The sequence below is a fragment of the Taudactylus pleione genome, unplaced genomic scaffold (assembly GCF_031769625.1).
Source record: "Taudactylus pleione unplaced genomic scaffold, aTauple2 ptg000154l, whole genome shotgun sequence".
Classification (NCBI taxonomy): domain Eukaryota; kingdom Metazoa; phylum Chordata; class Amphibia; order Anura; family Myobatrachidae; genus Taudactylus; species Taudactylus pleione.
In genome coordinates, this window is record NW_028284556.1 from 4774994 (window position 1) to 4787245 (window position 12252).

A 12252-nucleotide genomic window follows, 5' to 3' on the forward strand; every position below is an offset into this window, starting at 1 on the left:
GCAATGAACGATGGGAGTGATGTCATGACGTCACTCCCATAGTTCCGAGGAGCGGGTGCCGGGGAAGGAAGCCAGCAGCACTGGAGCGGGGTTTCAGGTAAGTATTGTTTTTTTTTTTTTTTTTTATGTATGTGTGTGCACTCGCGGGGGGGGGGGGGGGGCTCACTACAGTGGGCATTATTGGTGGCTTACTACAGGGGGCATTATTGGGGGCTTACTACAGGGGGAATTACGGGGGCTTTCTACAGGGGGCTTTAAGGGGGCTTTCTACAGGGGGCATTACGGGTGCTTACTACAGGGGGCTTATTACTGGGGGCTTTCTACAGGAGGCATTACTGGGGGCTTTCTACAGGGGGCATTTACTGGGGGCTTACTACAGGGGGCATTACTGGGGGCTTACTACAGGGGGCATTACTGGGGACTTTCTACTTGGGGCATTACTGGGGGCTTACTACTAGGAGCACTACTGGGGGCACTACAGGGGCCCTTCTGGGGCACTGCAAAGGGGACCACTACTGAAGGTACTGCATAGGGGGACCATTACTGGGGGGCACTACATAGGCAGACCTCTACAGAGGGCACTGCAAAGGGGGACCACTACTGGGGGAACTGCATAGGGGGGCGGCGGCTGGGGCTGGCATAGGTGCTGGGGGGGTGGTACATTTTAATTTGGGGGGGGGGGGGGCACTAACATTTATCTTGCCTCCGGGCACCTGGGATGAAGTTACGCCACTGAATGTAATTATAGCATTTCTCCTCGCTCATGCTTTTTCATCTCAAATGAGGCTAAACATGAACTTAAAAGAAAACTGCAAAAGTTTATGGAAATAAAAGGAGTTGTTGCTTTGGGCAGGTTTTCTTTGATGAGGTGTGTACACTACGCGTTGTGCGTATATGTGTGTTACGGAAAGACAAACCAGGTGCATCGGTGCAAATCTAAGTGGTTTTGTTATGCACTATGTAACTTACCCCCATATTGTCCATTTCTTATGAGAGGTCCCTGATTTTCATGTTGTAAATATGCCCTATAGTACAATGTGCCATTTTAGTGTCCTGTTATTTTGCCTGTTGCTTGAATATATATTTAATGTATGAAATAATGTTTCATATGTGATTCTAATTTCTATTTACCCTGTGCATGGGAGGGAATATTAAGAATTTACAAATGGCTCTGTAGTTATAATCTATTGTCACAGGATTTTAGCTTTTCCTGTTTGTAACTAAGCACATTTAAATAAGAAAGGATTTTTGTGCATCCTTTGAATTAGTGGTGGGCAACCAGCATCTTGGAGGAAGCCCTTGTGGCCCTCAGAAAGGTCACATGTGACACTCTGAGCAGATTGTGTTCCCTTTGCAGTATGAGGGGGGTTTTCAATGGGGGAATATTTGGGTGGGGGATAAGTACATTTCCAGTACAAAAAAATCATTAATTTGGAAGCAGAGTAGCTATGTTATCCTCATGCCACTGGGATACCACCAATGGCGTAACTAGGGGGGGGTCAGGCAGGGTGCGTGCCGTGGGACCGGCGGCGCGGGGGGGGCGCCGCCGGCCACGGTCCGGCCCGCCCTAGTTAGCCACAAGTGTAGCGCCGACCGCAGTGATTGCGGTCGGCGCTACACATTTACACAGGACCGGCGCTAGGCTTCCAGCGCCGGTCCTGTGCTGCACGCCTGAGCCCGTTCCCTCCCCCTGAGCGCTTGCCCAATAGCGCCAGGAGGCGGGCTCAGGCTTTGCATAACTCACACATCGCTGCCAGCGCTGGCGGCGATACGTGTGTTAAACAGCAGCCAATGAGAGTCAGAGACTCTCATTGACTGCAGCAGCACCCACTGCAAGAGCCGGACTTCCGTCCGGCTCCTGCAGTGGGTAATGGGACTGGCGGGAGGACTGGCGAGCGGCGGCGCGGACCGGAGCAGCAGGTAAGTATGTTTATATATATATATATATATATATATATATATATATATATTTATTTTTTTTTTACCTATCTGCAGAACGGGAGGGGGGGGGTGGCTACTACTGGGAGGACCTCTACTGGGGGTGGGGGCACCATTATTGGGTGGACCTCTGCTTGGGGGGCTACTACTGGGGGCACTTAATCGGGAGGGTGAACCTCTACTGGGGACTACTACTTGGGGGGGAACTACCACTGGGGGCATTATAAAAGGGGCCTACTAGTAGAGGCACTGCACTCGGGGGACCACTACTGGGGGCAATAATAGGAAGGGCCACTACAGGGGCACTGGATAGGGGGGATCACTACTGGGTGCCTGCATAAGGGGACCACTACTCTGAAAACTGCATGGGGGGGGGGGGACTACTGCTGAGGGCACTACATAAAGGGCACTGCATAGGGGGGGACTACTACTGGGGGCACCATATAAAGGGCACTGCATAAGAGGATACCGCTACTGGGCACACCTCATTGTGGGGACTGCTACTGGGGGCACTGCATTTGGGGGGACCACTACTGGGGATACTGTATAAGGGGCACTACTATGGGCCTGCATAAGAGGGACCACAACTCCATACTGGGGGTACTGTATAAGGGATACTACTGGGGTTAAGGTGCATATGGATAGGAATGTTCAGTGTGAAAATAAAGGGGTGTGTCATGTTGACACGCCCCATTTTAAGTGACCACGCCCATTTTTTTTGTCGCGCGCACATCAGGGGGGGGGCTCCCTTTTCAAATTTGCCCTGGGCTCCAAATACCCTAGTTACGCCACTGGATACCACATATCTATTCTCTCAGGTCCCAGCCCCAACCTATGTCATTATGCATTGTAGCCTCAACCTCTGCTCTGCTTTGAATTTACACGTGGCATACAAGAGCATAGTGAGAGAAGAGAGAGGAAAGTGTTGGTGGTGGGGGGGACCAACACTTTCCTGATTGGACCAACAATGTGTGAGTCCTAATTCGTGGGCTGTAATAATGGTTCTTAGGTTGTTACTTTAAAGTGGAGATCTAATCTACTACTCAAATAATAACGAGAACATGATGTTTAGAAAAGATTAACCAAGTGATGATAAGAAAGCTTTATTTATTTAATCAAATAGTTAAAACATAGCTGTCTGGGGTGTTCATTCCTTCCTAGTACCAAATCACTTTGTATAGCAGGTAATTATATTATTTGATATACTCCCAGTAATTTCAGCACTAAATAAATAGGCAATAAGTAATACATATAAAGTGAACAATTCGAGGTGGATATATGTAAAATTGCTTCTGAACCAAAAAAACAAAACAAAAAAAAAATATATATATAACAACACCTTATAAGATGAGCACAATAGAAACATTACATTTTTTTTAACATGAAAAGTGCTAGTGTTTCTGCAATGCATTTCTCGGACCGCATCCTCATTGTACCCTTAGCCCGTGTACTGGAAGGCTGGAGGCTTCCCATTGTAGCACTCTTTGCTAATCACACTCCGGACAGGCAATACCAGGGGAAGGGTTTTCTCCCTCTGGGACTAGAGTCGATGCAGTCCCTGGGAGCTGGGTTCTATGCGCCTGCACTTTTTTTTTTCTTTCCCCCTGCTAGATTTTTTTTGCGCATTTGCAATGCATACCTGGTCATGGGCCAACCGATACTGCGCCTGAACTGCCATTGAGACAGCGCCCCTTTTTCATAAAGGTAGGAGCCGCCACTGACCACCACATTCCCTGATAAACACCGTAGAGCCTCTGTCTGTAACTGTTTTGGACTGAACACACTTTGTACAAAGCTGAATGAATACAGCAATCATAGGATCCATGTATTTTTTGGCACTGGGACATTCATATGTCATTACCTAGGAGAAGAGAGGAGACAGAGTGATGTCATGGGGATGGATCTAAAAAGAGCTCTCTTGTGACTACCTCTACTCAAATCTCTAGATATAAATTCTCTCAATTTCTTCAGATTTGCCATTTTTGACCTCACTTAGTGAGACTTCATCTGACGGCTCTCCTGATTCCAAGAGACATGCAACTGCAACCCCACCTGCAAGGGCACCATTTCCCTTTTATATCAGACAGTTCTTGCACCATATTGTCAATTGCAGACCAACCGCCGGACTTTCACAGAACCACTATTTGCAGACCAAGTCAACTCTTTTCAACAGATATGGCAGCCACACAGTGCTGAACAGCTTGTCCCCTAGTCACTCTTTGCCTACCCCTGTCACCCACTTCTTCCCCCTGTCACCCGCGCTTCAACTGCCTCTCCCTGTCTAGTGCCTCCCCCTGTCACCCAATGCCTCTAACTACCCCCCTCATCTCCTACTGTCTCTCCCTGCCACCCACTGTCTCTCCCCTTGGAGTGGAGGAGGGGGGCCCTAAAAATATTTTTGCTTCTATGCCCACCACCAAGTTCCACCACTGATGAGTGATGAAGGGTTTTTTAGTTCCATGAAACAGGACAGTCATGAATTTCAGGCTAACCTTCATAAAGATACTAAATGAAATGCGTATGGCTTCAGAAATAGCCATCTCTTTTATTCATATGTCAGGTGAAAATAATTCCGCATGATCCCCTCAATTTTGAATATGCATAATATATTAAACCACTTTTTCTGCCAGGCAGTGTCTCCCATTAAATTATTCTAATTATAATAAATAAATAGATATAAATATATCAAGCACTTAATAATATTGGATTAACTGGTCCACTCTTCTAGTCTTGTCCATCTACAACCTAGATGGCCGCTGCTCTTTCTTCAGCAGCACAGTGTTGCAAGATGTGCCTTGTAAAGCATTAGGCACACTCTGAAAAACTACCACAATCTACTGCGCTCAGTCACCAACAGTTTTAGCTCCATGCCGTATTCTCCAATATACTATAGATAGAAACTCTGTTATGTATTGGGAAAAATATCCTTTTTACTCCAACACTTCATATGTCTTTAGTTTAGAGAAGCTTCTGATAACTACTGTTATATCTGTAAATATTTAGACATATGGGTCCAGTCAGACACATATGCGCCGTCCTCACATTCTAAATTGCTTCTCATTCCTTTCTTGGAATTGGGGGACTGGAGGACCCCTGGGACGGCTGCTGGTTGTGATTCTATTGTAGAGAGGTGGGCGCCCTACAATTTCCATATCTGTAAATATTTAGTAGAGGCTCTTTTCCCACCAATGATCGCATGTATACCAGTGTTTAGTAACGCCGTATGCATGTACAATTTAAGCAAAGGACAGCTCTTCCGATAATAGCTGTCCTTTGAGGTGCCCTCTGCGCATGTGCTTGTTGCGGGGCACAGGGATGCTATTGGATCCCTCCCGGAGAAAGCTCCGAAAAGAAGCCCATTGGCTTCTATTAGGCACTGCCATCTATAGGTGTCGTTGCTTATCGGGTCCAAGCCGGTCAAACCTTCAAAAACAGGATTTTTTAAAGTTTGATCGCATTTTTAGCGTTTACTGTTTTTAAATGGCACTGATCCCATCCCCATAATAACTACTGTACCATTTATTTAGTGCTGAAATTACTGGAAGTAAAACAAATAATAGAATTATAAGCTCCTATATATCTGTATTTACCATTTCATACTGGGGGTGAAGGATTGAACACTCCAGACAACGATGTTTTAACTATTTGATTCAATACAGAAAAATTTGTTGTTGTTATTGTTATTACTTGGTTAATTGGCTTATCTTTTGTAAACATCATGTTCTCATTATTATGTGAGTAGTAGATTAGATCTCCACTTTAAAGTAACAACCTAAGAACCATTATTACAGCCCACGAATTAGGACTCACACATTGTTGGTCCAATCAGGAAAGTGTTGGTCCCCCCCACCACCAACACTTTCCTCTCTCTTCTCTCACTATGCTCTTGTATGCCACGTGTAAATTCAAAGCAGAGCAGAGGTTGAGGCTACAATGCATAATGACATAGGTTGGGGCTGGGACCTGAGAGAATAGATATGTGGTATCCAGTGGCGTAACTAGGGTATTTGGAGCCCAGGGCAAATTTGAAAAGGGAGCCCCCCCCCCTGATGTGCGCGCGGCGAAAAAATGGGCGTGGTCGCTTAAAATGGGGCGTGTCAACATGACACACCCCTTTATTTTCACACTGAACATTCCTATCCATATGCACCTTAACCCCAGTAGTATCCCTTATACAGTACCCCCAGTATGGAGTTGTGGTCCCTCTTATGCAGGCCCATAGTAGTGCCCCTTATACAGTATCCCCAGTAGTGGTCCCCCCAAATGCAGTGCCCCCAGTAGCAGTCCCCACAATGAGGTGTGCCCAGTAGCGGTATCCTCTTATGCAGTGCCCTTTATATGGTGCCCCCAGTAGTAGTCCCCCCCTATGCAGTGCCCTTTATGTAGTGCCCTCAGCAGTAGTCCCCCCCCCCCATGCAGTTTTCAGAGTAGTGGTCCCCTTATGCAGGCACCCAGTAGTGATCCCCCCTATCCAGTGCCCCTGTAGTGGCCCTTCCTATTATTGCCCCCAGTAGTGGTCCCCCGAGTGCAGTGCCTCTACTAGTAGGCCCCTTTTATAATGCCCCCAGTGGTAGTTCCCCCCCAAGTAGTAGTCCCCAGTAGAGGTTCACCCTCCCGATTAAGTGCCCCCAGTAGTAGCCCCCCCAGCAGAGGTCCTCCCAATAATGGTGCCCCCACCCCCAGTAGAGGTCCTCCCAGTAGTAGCCACCCCCCCCCTCCCGTTCTGCAGATAGGTAAAAAAAAAAAAAGTAGTAGATTAGATCTCCACTATAAAGTGACCATCTGCATACACGCACACAGGGGGGGGGGTTCTGAGGACCTAGAAACCCCCCTTGCCAGCTGCTCTATCGCCGTACAGCTGAACAATGTTATTGTTGTTGTTAAGAGAGTCTCCTGCCAAAACTCAGGCAACTGTGCCTGTTGTTATACTGTGCTGGCTGTAGGGGGAGCCACAGTGGCAGCGCGCAGACCCTCCCAGGAAGTTCACATGGGGGCACCAGCATTGTGAGAGGGAGAGGTCCACCGGGTGACACTGCCGGCGGTCTCTCCTGTATGTGGGGGAGCTGGGTGCTGGCGAGGGGGAAGGGGGTGGGGGGTGATGTTTAATAAATTATGCCAGAGCTGTATTTATTTGACTGCATTTATGTTTTTAAGTGAGAGGTGTGTGTCAGTGTAAGAGTCAGCGTGTGTCTGTGTAGTCTTTGTCAGTGTGTGTGTATGTTTCCAATGGAGGACTCAGTGCCGCCTTTTTTATGTTTCCTCGGGTACTCAATAATCCAAGTTTGTTAATCCTGTGCAACATTTCAGATGCATTTTCTTTAGTTGATGAAAGATGTAATAAATACATCTGAAATTTTGTACAGTAATGGATTAATACTTGGATTATTTAGTGCATCGTGTATGTGTTTACATTTATTTGTCATTGGTTTTGTAAGTATTTGGAAACCCCCCTTTCAAAATCCTGCATTTGCCACTGATCTGAGAACCACAATTAGAGCCCACAAATGTAATTAGGAGTCGCACATTGTTGGTCTAATCAGTATATCTGGCTCTATACCGAAAATCTCTTCTATCCAGAGTCAGAGAAATACACAGATTACCTATCTCTATAAAGGCTGATCATGCCTTCTGTGAGCTGGCCACACCGCCACTGGCAGCTGAACATGGCCAATCAGATAGCACACCATTTTGTATTCCCTTTTAGAATGTGAGTTTGTCACTGTACAGTAGTAAGACTATAATGTTGCATGAGATACAATGAGTAAACAGTGCAACAACATTTTTCATAAGCAACCCATACAGGCATAACATTGATACTGTGATAGTGGTTGGCAACATGTAACTGCAGTATGCTTGAAAGCATCAGCCTGGCCATATGCTCAAGTATTAACATAGAACACCAGTTATTAATTATTCATATACTGCATAGTAGACCAAAATGTTGTTTCAACTGGGAAAAGGCAGAGAATCAATGTGCATAGAACTCATTCAATAGCCCTAAGAACAATTTTCTCATCTGTCTTACAGAATCTCCAGCTGGTTCAGGATGGCTGCTGTAATTTACAGAGGCAGATCCAGATTTCTCAGCAGTTTGGTGTTCCAGTTGTGGTGGCCTTAAATATTTTCAAGTAGGTTCTTTACCAAGATAAAGTGTAATTTTGGCTCTAAATACCGGAACGTTATGTGGTTAATACCCCTTTCACACTGCGGGTTGCATCCAGGATTTTGTACATGGGTCCATCCTGGGTGATGCCCTTTTCAGACAGACGGCTCGACCCAGCACGTGCCGAGCCGGTGCTTGGATCATCACCAAGCGCTGACTTTTCCTATGCTGTGAACAGGTCCCGGGTCGCATCGACCCAGCTTACCCATTCACACTGCACCACGAGCCGGGTTGAACCAGCGTTCAACCCTGCTTGTTACCCGGGTTGAAATACCAGTTTGCTCAACCCAGGTTATTTCAACTGGGCTCTTTCACACTGCACAATAGCCTGGGTTGCTGCACGTTCATGCAAAATAACCCGGGTTATTGCTGACAGTGTGAAAGGGGTAGCAGAGAACTGGCTGCAAACATCTGCTATGGTCTGGTTTTGATAAGTCAATTATGTGTCCGGTAAAAAAAATCTGAAAATTATGCATCCAAATTTTAATTTGTTTTGTGCATGAAGGCAGGGTCGTAACAAGTGGCTTAGGGCTCTGTGGATGGCAATATCGCTGTCCCACAGGCCTTTGCATCCGCCCAGGATGTCCTTTGGACTCTCCGAGCATGCCATGCACCCTGCCGCCTGTAAATACAGCCGCTCTGAGCATTCTGAGGACGATATGGGAGTGCTGAAATTCCTGGTGTTGGTGGCCCCGTCCCCTCGGCATAACGTCATTTGCTCAGGAGGTGGGGTCGGCACAGGGAGCTTGGAAATTCTGTTATGGCACTGCATGCAGGGCACATACTGGCTGCTTTTACATGTAGCCCACAAATGCTGGACAGCTTTATTTTTAACGGCTATTTAGAGTTTAGTTTGGACTTCCCCCATTTCCATTCTAAATCTCTGCACATTTTACATCTGCCCCAAATGCAGTGCTACATGGTTTTACCAAGGTGCAAAGTTACTTGCTCTTTTTTTTTTTTTTTTTTTGCTTTGTTCCCACCTCACAATCAGCCCCTTAGTGGTCATGGTGGAACATTGATGATTCTTAAGCTGCCCATTATCTGTTCAGTATGTGTGGAAAAAGTCATGCATAGATTAATGACTTTTGACTTTAGAGCACCATGAATGACAGAATCATAGTTAGGCTAAGGAGAAGTTATTCAAGATAAAAATACTGTTTGTGTGCTACATGATGGTGTGTGTGTACAGGGCCGGATTAAGTGCTGTGGGGGCCCCTGGGCAACAAACATGTGAGGGCCCCTATTACGTGCCCTTTATGCAGTGCACCCAGTAGTAGTGCCCCCAGGAGTGTTGCCTCTTATGCAGTGCCCCCTGTAGTTATACCCCCAGTAGTAGTGTTCCCAATAGTAATGCCCCCTGTATAAATACCCACAGTAGTAATACCCCTGTAGTTGTGCCCCCAGTAGTCATGCCTCCTGTGTGTGCCCAACAGTAATGCCCTCAGTAGTAATACCCCTGTAGTTGTGCCCCCTGAGGTAGTGGCACCAGTAGTAATGCCCCCTGTGGTAGTGGCACCAGTAGTAATGCCCCCCCCGTGTAATGTTCCCTGTAGTAATGTCCCCCCTCGAGTAATGCCCCCCCCCGCCCGAGTAATGCCCCCAGTAGTAATGTCCCCCCCGCAGTGGAAAAGCCACTTGCGCTAAAGAGAAAATAAAAATCATACTTACCTTAAGCCCTGCTCCCGCTGCCTTCTGATCCGCTCGGCTGGCGCTGCTCCTCTGCACTATGGGAGAGACGCATGACGTCTCTCCCATAGTTCACTGCCTGAGCTGGAAGCCGGAGCTCACGCGTGAGCTCTAGTCTCCGGCTCTGGCTGCCGCTGCGGGGAGGGAGCCGGGCGCCTGCTGGTTACAATGTCAGTGGGCGCCTGGTGTCTCCGTGCGGCACCGGGGTTAAGTGTCCGGAGGAGGCAGAACTGGTTCCGTCTCCTGTGGTTCACTTTAACCCCGATGGATGGGTGTGGGGGCTCAGGGACGATTGCCTCTGTCGCCCCCCCTTTAATCCGGCCCTGTGTTTGTATATCAGTAGCCCTGTTACTAGGTACTATGACATGTGACTGGCTGTCAGTATATGCCCTGTAATGTGTGTGTCCATTCTTGGCTCCGTTATAGAATTTTCACTGAACCATCCGAGCCTGTGCTGGGATATTCATGAACACTGACCTAGTGACCTTTAGTTGTCCCTATTGATAACATGTCATTTATTTAGATTACATGTCTTTACTAGATAATGAACCCATATATGTGACACTTGGCAATACAAGTAGTATATTTTGGTTTTGCCTGATGTTTGTTTTGTTAAATATTGATTGCATTTAAGAAATTATTTTCTCTTAAACCTTTAGAACTGACACCCAGGCTGAGATTGACCTAGTCTGCAAAATTGCCAAACAGTCTGGTGCATTTGATGCTGTTCCCTGTAACCATTGGTCATTCGGAGGCAGAGGAGCTCTTCAGCTTGCAGATGCTGTGAAGAAAGTTGCAAGACAAGATATTAACTTTACATATCTGTATGATTTGGAGGTAAGAAAATCACATGTATGCCTCATCTCCTCTGCTTTCTGGGCTCCAGTTCGGGTAATTAGGGATTGTCCACAAGACAAAGTGACATACAAACATTGGTTTATGGCAGCAGTTGCCAAACTTTCTTGAGCCACGGCGCCCTTGATTATCAGCATTTTTATCACGCCACCCCCAGGCCAAAAGTTTCTTATTGGGATATTCAGCAAAGATTATTATATTAAGTCAATTGTACTTATCTGTCATCCAGTTCTGTGGTGGTGGACAGGGTTGCTCTTCTGTTTGTCCACATATTTTATGATAGGCAAAACCAGTGCTGGTGGCTGCCAATCACATTGAGCATTTCTGTGGCACCACCGCAAGTGCCCCACGGCACCAGTTTGGGAACCCCTGGTTTATGGTATTCCTCTACTTCCTACATGAAAACTTCCCAGAGTGCAAGTAATGAATATTTTTGTTATTTTATTTATTTTGTAGCCTCGGAACATACAGCCACGTTCATGCAGTGTAGAATGGCTGGGGGTCCTGTTTATGAAGCTGCAGAATGAACACTTATTCTAAAAGTTTCTTGGGATTATTTCAAGCTGGCACATGCAAATAATTACAAACATGATCAAGAGAAAGCAAATTTAAATTTTATATGTAAATACCTGTCCAGTGTGATGTAATGAAAGAAATTGTGGTTCCTCTTGAACCCAATTTATCCTGGAGAGTTCAAAGTTCTATACTCCTCCTGTGTATTCCTGTATCACGTGTTCCCGATTGTAAGCTCATATGGGCACATCCCTCTTTGCCTTCTGTTTCATGTCATTGTATGTGATTTGATAGTGTCCTGGAGTGCTCATACTAGTTCATAGATTCACTGGAGAGCTAAGTCAAGATTGCAAATTTGAAAGCCGCTTCCTTATCCAGCTTTTTTCTTGTGTCGGCAGGAGGGAACGTGCTTGGGAGAGGTCATGGTGCATAAACAGCACTTGGAATGAAAAGGAGCAAAAGGGTGAACTATAGGGCCTAAGCAGCAGGTAGTAAAGCACCAAAAATAATATCTTCTAATAGTAATATTTTAAAGTGAGTATCTGATAATCACAGATCCTAAAGTGGTTTTGCCAAATGGCCTTCTAAAAAGTCATCGTCACTCATTTTTAATTCTTTCTTTTGGTAACTTCTTACACTTTCACATTTTACTAAGAAACTTTTTATGCAGTAACAATATTGCTTAGCTCAGTGGTACCCAAACTTTCCTGAGTCAGGGTGCCCTAGAGTATCATTTTTTTTACCTCACCCCTGGGCCAATTGTTTCTTATTGAGAAATGAAGCAAAAATTTGTAAATTGTACTTAACCTGTCATCCTTCAGTTCAGTTATGTGTTGGTGGGCAGGGTGGTGCTCGTGTTTGTCCATGCATTTTATGATTGGCAGCCCCCAACATTGATTTTTGCCTATCAGATTGACCATAAAATAATTTGATTTGGTAATGGACTACCATCCCGTGGCATCGGCACCCCAGTTTGGGAACCACTAGCTTAAAGGTTTTCCAAAGGTAATATTAATTCTCTACTTGTTAACAATTGCTTCAGGGTCCCTAGCTTTATTTTCCAAAAATGGCGTCCGATCGGCTGGTGTAAGAGC

At 46.1% G+C, this 12252-nt stretch overlaps 1 protein-coding gene across 2 annotated transcripts in view; it reads left to right on the forward strand.

The window, feature by feature from the left end:
- MTHFD1L (methylenetetrahydrofolate dehydrogenase (NADP+ dependent) 1 like) overlaps positions 1 to 12252 on the forward strand; it is a 202970-nt gene that overhangs the window by 169164 nt on the left and 21554 nt on the right. Inside the window, exons 23-25 of one of the 2 annotated variants that reach the window (XM_088474357.1) lie at positions 7966 to 8066; positions 10450 to 10627; positions 11557 to 11632. In XM_088474357.1, the coding sequence (XP_088330483.1) occupies positions 7966 to 8066; positions 10450 to 10627; positions 11557 to 11607 (330 nt within the window). In that variant the 3' untranslated portion in view covers positions 11608 to 11632. Of the gene's footprint in view, positions 1 to 7965; positions 8067 to 10449; positions 10628 to 11556; positions 11633 to 12252 lie in introns of those variants that run through there. The other variant, XM_088474356.1, reaches the window with a different exon arrangement.